This window comes from Hevea brasiliensis, chromosome 11, assembly GCF_030052815.1.
Source record: "Hevea brasiliensis isolate MT/VB/25A 57/8 chromosome 11, ASM3005281v1, whole genome shotgun sequence".
NCBI lineage: Eukaryota > Viridiplantae > Streptophyta > Magnoliopsida > Malpighiales > Euphorbiaceae > Hevea > Hevea brasiliensis.
In genome coordinates this window covers 76049749-76057354 of record NC_079503.1, presented here as the reverse complement: position 1 = coordinate 76057354, position 7606 = coordinate 76049749, and the positions used below count along the sequence as shown (strand labels likewise).

The window sequence follows — 7606 nt, the reverse complement described above, 5'->3', positions numbered from 1 at the left end:
TAAATTTAATGAAGAAATTTAATTGTTCAAAACCTAAGACTCTGATACCACGTATAAAATAATTCTTAATAGATCATAACAATCATAAACATAATGTGAGTCATAAACATAAGATTCAACTATCACTCTAATAATGAATTTTGAACAAATAAATTCTCACAGATCTAGAAAGTGTACCTGATGCGGAGTTTAATTGAGTCATAGTAATAATTGAGAGAGACTATTTAATTTAATAAATTGATTTCTCCCTCTTGACCTTTCTTAATTTACACACAAAACTTTAGTGATGGAAGACATTCTTGAGATGACCCCAATATCTCTGACTTTATAAAAGAGAATGTGTGTGACCTTATGAGTAGAGAGAGGACTAGCATATATATATATTCAAGATTTAATCTGGCACGTCCATCAAATATCCTTATACAATTAGAATTATGATTTATTTTAATTAAAGTAAGTATCAATTAATATCAGACCACATTAAAGGATTGATTTTGGCCCATTTAATTTTTTAAAATCATGGGCAAAATCTTACATTAAAATGATGAGTGAGTTATTTTAAGGTCCTTATTTTATCATTTACGTATTAATCTTTATATTTATATAAATTAGTCCCTAAATATAATAATTATTTACAAATAGATCCTTATAACTTAACAAGCTAATCCCTCAATATTACCATTATTTATAGATTGATCCTTGTATCCCTCTCTCTCTCTCTCTCTCTCTCTCTCTCTCTCTCTCTCTCTCTCTCTCTCTCTCTCATTCTTATATGTCTCATTTTGTCCATATTTGCAACAAGCTGAAAGTACATGTCCCACATTGTGAAAAAAAGTTCAAGCGTTGAATGCTAAAAGGCAAAAAATTCAAAAGTACATGGAAAAATTTAGAAAAGAGAGGGACAATGAGAAAAAAAAACAAAAAGGAAAGAGAGGGAGTCACTGGAGAGAGAGATAGAGAGAGGCATGGAAAAGAGAGAGAAACAAAGTGAGAGAGATATAGGGACAGCGAGGAAGAGAAGCATCTGAGAGTCACTTTGTCTCTCTCTTCCTATTTGCCTTTCTTTCTTTCTCTCTCTCCTCCTTTCTCTCCTAATTCTTTTATCTCTTAATTAGACAAACTGAAAGAGAAAGGGGAGAGTTTGATTACAAAAAAAAAAGGAGATAGAGGGAGAGAGAGAAGCAGCAAGAAGCAAATAGAAAAACAGAGGCATGAGAGAGAGGGAGAGGGAGACAGAATGAGAGAAATATGTGGCGAGAGAGAAAGACTCTCCCATGCATCTGTCTCTATCTCTCTATCTCTTCCTCTCTCTTTTTTTTTTCTTATTTGTGTCTCTTTTGCCTCCCACTCTTTCCTAATTTTTTTTCATCTGTGCTTCTCTCCCTCTATTTCCTAAATTTTTCCATGTACTTTTGAAATTTTTACATTTTTGTCATTCAAGGTTTGAACTTTTGTTTTTATTTTTATTTTTATTCTTTTATTTTTTGTAATTCAGGACATGAACTTTCAGGATATTGCAAATAAGGAAATAATAAATATCATCATAAAACTTGCCGACATTAGATAGCGTTGATGGCAACATTCCAGGTCAGCACCAATTAATGTCATTAGCACTTTTTCCAAATGGTGCAAAAGTAAATGTCCTCATTTGTACAAAAGTACATGTCCTCATTTATACAAAATAAAGTACATGTCCTAAATGCTAAAAGCACATTAGTACAAAGTACTAAAGTGTGATTTCCTCTAAAAATGAAAGGATTATTTTATCCTAATTAATTCTTTTGTATAAAATAAAGAGCCAAAATAATGTAAATAAATGTCAAACACACACTCTTTATCCTCCATCTCTTCTCCTCTCTCATTTTTCTTCTCTCCTCTCGTCCCTATCATATTTCTCCTTTAGTCTCAAATTTCTACTTCTTTGACATTGTAAATATCAATTGCAAAGATTAAAAGCCATTTACAAACTCATCAATAAGAAAAGAAAATTAATCATCATGGAAATTGAATGAGTCGGGCCAAATCCTTGAGCACTTGTTATGTTATCTCAACAACCCATTTGCCTTACTTCCTCATCCCCTTATACTGTATATTGCTATTTATCATTTCACCTCCTCACTTCCTTTTGGAAACCACCTTTTCCACTCCATTTTCTGTTTCTATAAAAAAAATCACACAAGATTTCAAAACATCTCCTTCCTCTTTTCTTCCTCCTACACAAGGAAAAAAGGTTGCAAAGTCATAGTATTCCAATTTCAAAATCAACAAGCTTTCATGGTTGAAAAGATTCAAGAGGTGATGGGTTTCATAGATAGTAGTCAGATATGAAAAAGAGGGTATCGGGCTAAGTTTACATGTACCAATAATGGGCACCCAAATACACTCTGTATCCTAAAAATATTGTAACCCTTTGTTTGGATTGAGGGAATGTATAGAAGAGAAAATAAAAGAAATTTAATTTCTCCAAATTCTCTTATTTGGATATCAAATAGAGGAGAGAAAAGAGGATAATAAAAAAGAAATCTCACTTCCCAAATTCTCTTAATTAACCTAAAATATTTCCCTCCAAATTGGAGTGAAATTAAATGAAAGGAATTATAGGAATAAAAGTGTTATTTATATCAAAACTACTTAAATACCCTTGTATAATTGAAAAAAAAAGGAAAATGTATAATTTAATTAGTTCTAGAGTTTTACCATTAATCACTATTTAGCCTCTGTATTTTAGAAATTGAACGATTTAGTCTCTAACTTTTCTTTCATTAAAATTGAAGGTCCTTTACATCCAATGAAACCATTAGTCAAAGCAATTTTCCTATGGTTCAAAGAAAGAGAAATTTTAGAGTAACTAAAAGACCCTAAATTACCCTTTCTCTCTCTCCTTGTCCCTCTCCCTCTTTCCCCTATTATCTCTCCCTCTCCCCTCCTCCCCACTCCCCTCCCCTTTTCCCTCTCTCTTTCCCCTGTTTTTCGCTTTCCCTATTTCAATCTCTCCTCTCCCATTTCTTCCCAAATAATGCCAAACTAGCAAATTAAAATAGACAATTAATAAAAGACAAAAAAAAATTACAATTCCCGCATTTACAATCCCAACCATTATAATTTGTTATCAAGAGAGTTCGTCCTTGCCACGAATTTCCAGTAAAAAAAAATTGAATCCTAGCAATTATAATCCCCGCATTGAAATCCCAGCAACAAACACTACAAAAAAAGTGAGTATAGGGGACACATAAAATTGTCCCTAAAACTATGAATAATCATCCCCAAAGGTATAGGGGACAACATTAATCGTCCCCACCTGTTGTCCTCTTTACCTCCGTACCCTATTCTATAAGAGATGACAACTCATAATGTCGTCCCTAAAAAAAGAGATGACGTCCCCAATATGGGGAAAATAGTCGTCCCTAATATGGGGACGACAATCATAGTCATCTCCTAACATGGGATGACTGTCGTCCCCCTATATGGGGATGAATGTCGTCCCCATTGTCCAAAGTCAAGGGGGACCATAATCGTCCCCTATAAAAGGGGGACAACGCTTGTCCCTAATTTTGGATCAAACTCAAGGGGGACCATAATCGTCCCCCCATCAAATGGGGATGACATTCGTCCCTATTTAAAGGGGACAATACTTGTCCCCAATTATGGAGACCATAGTCATCCCTTACTATTATAGGGACAACAGTCGTCCCCTGATAAAAATTGAATAGGGATCATTTTCGTCCTCATATCCTCATATTTTATCCCTTATAAAGTTGCTTTTAATGTTGAGATATTATATTTATAATTATTAAAAATATTGATACTCTTAAATTTCATATTTAATTCAAAACAACTACATGATAAAATTAATATTCAACAATAAAATGCAACATAAGTTTTAAAGTATGATATAATAATAATTTTTAAGTGTACATAACTAGTATGCAAAATAAACTTAAATCTACCTATTTTTATTCCTAATTTGTTCATACTTGATAATATTCAAACTAAAACTCCTATGATAATAGTAGTCTTCAAACCCTAATTCAACTTCATTGCTAGTCTGCAAGCCTTCATCACTCGATCTGTTAATCCTACAATAGACTTAAATAAAAGGTCATTCAAAAAGTAGTTTTTCCAATTCATAAAATTAAATATATCTAAAAAGTACTTACTATTGTCATATCCTGACTTTTTGATGATTTGTATCCTATCAAACTCTCAAATCTTTTAAAAAACTCTAAATTGCGCTCTTCTTGTTCCTTGAGTCAAGCATTTAGTTATGCTATCTCATTATTGCATTGTTCTTGTTCCTTCAAACGAGCATTCAACATTACTACCTCATCTCTCAAGTCATTTAATTCCTCATTTCTAGAACCACATGCCATTCCTCTAGTGCTTGCTTTGTATCCTAATCCTTTACCATGAACATAACCAGATCTAATGCCAAACATCTCTTTTAAGACATCATCTGGAGGAGGACCAGTCTCATTATCATTTGTTGGTTGTTTCTCAATCCTTTGCATCTCTTCCTACAAAATATAATATTAAATATGTGAATATTTAATATATAAATATAATCTAAAAATATTAATAATTTCATAGTCAAAATACTTACACATATCCTTGATGATTCTAGATCATGCCATTATGTTTGGCCTTGCTCATCTAAGAACCCATGTGTAGCCATCCAAACTTCAGAAGCATATGGTACTTCACCAATCTCCTCATCTATCTATAGTATTAATTATATTAACCATGCGTTATATAACATAATATAACTAAAGAAAAGAAATAACTATGAGTAAATAGTTTTTTTTTTAATAATTTACCATATCTTACTATACTTGCGCAAAAGGAGTGGGACCAGTTGAAGCGATAATTCTTTGACTAGCACGATTATTTGTATTGATGGAACATAAAGCCTACATGATATTGATGTTAAAAAAAAATATTTATTTTTTACCATAATAGAAAAAGTAATTAAAAAGTACCTGAAAGTCCTCATTAGCAAAAACTTTGAACGTTTCCTTCCAAGTATCCACAGTCAATCCTTCAGGAACATGTTGCAGTCTTTCATCATTACTTGAGTACTTCAAATACTTAAGGTGTAGCTTGTATTTTCATTTACGATACAATATTTTCATCTCATAGAAACAATAGAATTCAAACTTAGCTTTTTTTTATCTCAGCCGTATCAGGCTTCACCTTTTGCATTTCCTCAAGCTTTCATTTTTCTGGACTCTCAGGATTTACATCAAAGTAATCCTATAAAATTTAAAAATTGATTCTTAATCATGCAATATCATGTATTCATCTTATTTGGCAATTTAACATAGAATATAATAAAATATAATGTGATATGATTTAAAGGATAAAAAGAATTTTTTTAAACAAGAAACTTTAAAAAAGCATATGAAGTTAACCTGAATCATACTCCATAAATGAGTATGATATCAAGCTTCAATAGCATTCCAAGGCTCCTTAGGTGGACCACAAGATCTTGCACAATATCCTAACCATGATGCCAACTTTCTTTCATGTTCACCAATTGGTCGAAAATATTTTCTTGGGGGTATGAAGATAATCAACTTGTCCTTCTTTCCATTTGTCAACTTATCAAGATCAATGCCTTTGTACAATCCCCTACCACTAGCCAAACATCCTAATGGAAGAACAAAAAAAAAATCATCCAATATACACAACTCATCAAATGTGTTTGAGCAAAAAGATTAATCCAATAAATTAGCAAGATTTGGTGAACTTCTAATAATTTTATCAATCTCTTAGCTTATAGAAGTGTGTGAAAATTACCTCCAAAATTCATTGAACTTCTTCCACTTGTCTCAATCTCAGGTTGACAAGGATTTCTATCAGATTGATTATTTACTCCAGTAAAAGAAGTTGGAGGAAGCGAAGATTGTGAGCAATCATTAATAGCACCAAATAACTCATTATCAATGTGAGCCCTCAAAGATCGTCTTTGTTCCATTAAAATTATAAAATAACAAAAGCATTCATATGCATACCTATTATACTTCAAAATTATTAAAATAAAACTTTTATTGAAATTTAGTTAAAATGTATAGAATCATACCAACAACATTTGAAGCGGGTGGAGATAATGAAGGAGCATTACTGACACCAACTGGATCATTTTCAATGTTAGTTGTTAAAGATTGCCTGCTTTCCTCTACATCATATCATAAGAAAAGAATTTAGTTATATAACTATCATAATTCCAAATTTCTAAAACAAAAATTCGACACTTATTTATAAGTAAAATACGAAATTATACCGATAATTGATAGAGGAGGAGAAGATAGTGATGGAGCATCAGTAATGGTAGGTGGTGCATGATTAGAGTTGGCTCTAAAAAGTTGTCTTTTTTACCTAAATATAAAAAAAAAAATAAAATTGGTTACTTAGTATTTATAACTTATAACTTTTTCGCATGTAAGCTTGCACTGAGCTTGCAAACAGGGTTAGACCTTGAAACTTGTCTCCATCCATCTAAAATTTGAAAAAAAAAATTACAATTTTCTAATAAATTATAACATTACCATTCAAAGCTAAATAATTCAAATATTCAAATAAATACCTTCAAGTGTAACAAAGTCAGACAAATTTTTTGATTGGGAGGGTGGAAGTGTTTCTTCAGACGAATCATCATGTGCAGAAGATATGCAACTTTTCAACCTAGGCGGCATCTTCCTATTATTCTTCTTATGTTTACTTACACTTGCCATCACCTAAACAAATTAAAATATGAACAAACATTAACAAACTTAATAAAAAAAAATCAACAATGTGTCAATATATCAAATTATACCTGATAAATAAACAAATACAATAGGAAGAGTATGTCAAAATTAAAAAAATTTATATTTAAAACCACCTTTAATCATCATCATCTTCTTCTTCAAATTCATTAGTATCATCTCCAAATTCATCTTCACTAACATCTATATTTTCTTCCTGATTATGTTCCTCATCATTTTGTCCAATTCATTATTGAATTTCTTGAGCTGTTTGAATAGGAACTTCTTCAGGATCAACATCAACCCTATTCAAGTCAACAATATCATCATCATTGTCTAACGGTCTTGTTGGACGACCATGCATGTCATTTTCCTCTTCTTGGTAAACCTCATTATCATCAGTAATTTCACAAACATCATCCTGTAATTCAATAGGCATGTTATAAAGATCTCAAGGATAAGTTTTCATTACAACAAGCCAATTTAGATTTTTTGGATCCTTAACATAAAAGACTTGCTCAGCTTGATAAGCCAAAATAAAAGGCTCCTCTATACTTAATCAAGCATTGGCTTTGACACTTGTGATTGGCTATAAGTCCAAGGAAAAGGCATGCTAAATTTTATTTTGATTCAGTATTTCTTTGAGTACAGTTATGTGCCACCAGAAATACAGTATAAGAAATGAAAGGGAAAACAATACAAAGCAACAAACCCAAGCAAGAGATAAGAGAGAGAACGCGCACAAAGACCTAATGCACTAAGAAAATGCGGTCGTAATATCATGAAAAGATCTCCATATAAAACAGATCTACAAGTAAAAATTATACATTGCAAAAACTTTTAATTGTTATCTAAAGGAAAAC

At 31.6% G+C, this 7606-nt stretch overlaps 1 protein-coding gene and 1 long non-coding RNA gene across 2 annotated transcripts; both read right to left on the bottom strand.

Annotated features, from left to right (window-relative positions):
• Positions 1-3925: 3925 nt before the first annotated feature.
• On the bottom strand, positions 3926-5208 carry LOC110668952 (uncharacterized). Its single transcript, XR_009141197.1, has 4 exons — positions 4977-5208; positions 4815-4907; positions 4601-4717; positions 3926-4514 (listed from the first exon to the last, which is right to left on the bottom strand). It is a non-coding gene; the product is annotated as an uncharacterized LOC110668952 (long non-coding RNA).
• An 86-nt stretch (positions 5209-5294) lies between these two features.
• On the bottom strand, positions 5295-6321 carry LOC131170455 (uncharacterized). The gene is made up of 2 exons (XM_058129480.1): positions 5797-6321; positions 5295-5647 (listed from the first exon to the last, which is right to left on the bottom strand). The coding sequence occupies exons 1-2, from the start codon at positions 5972-5974 to the stop codon at positions 5439-5441; spliced, it is 387 nt and encodes a 128-aa protein (XP_057985463.1). The 5' UTR covers positions 5975-6321; the 3' UTR covers positions 5295-5438.
• Positions 6322-7606: the final 1285 nt, after the last annotated feature.

Coding starts and splice junctions, on each gene's coding strand:
- LOC131170455 (XM_058129480.1), bottom strand. CDS start 5,974: ATGGAACAAAGACGATCTTTGAGGGCTCACATTGATAATGAGTTATTT. Junction 5,648..5,796: donor AAGTTCAATGAATTTTGGAG/GTAATTTTCACA, acceptor TTCTTCCATTAG/GATGTTTGGCTAGTGGTAGG.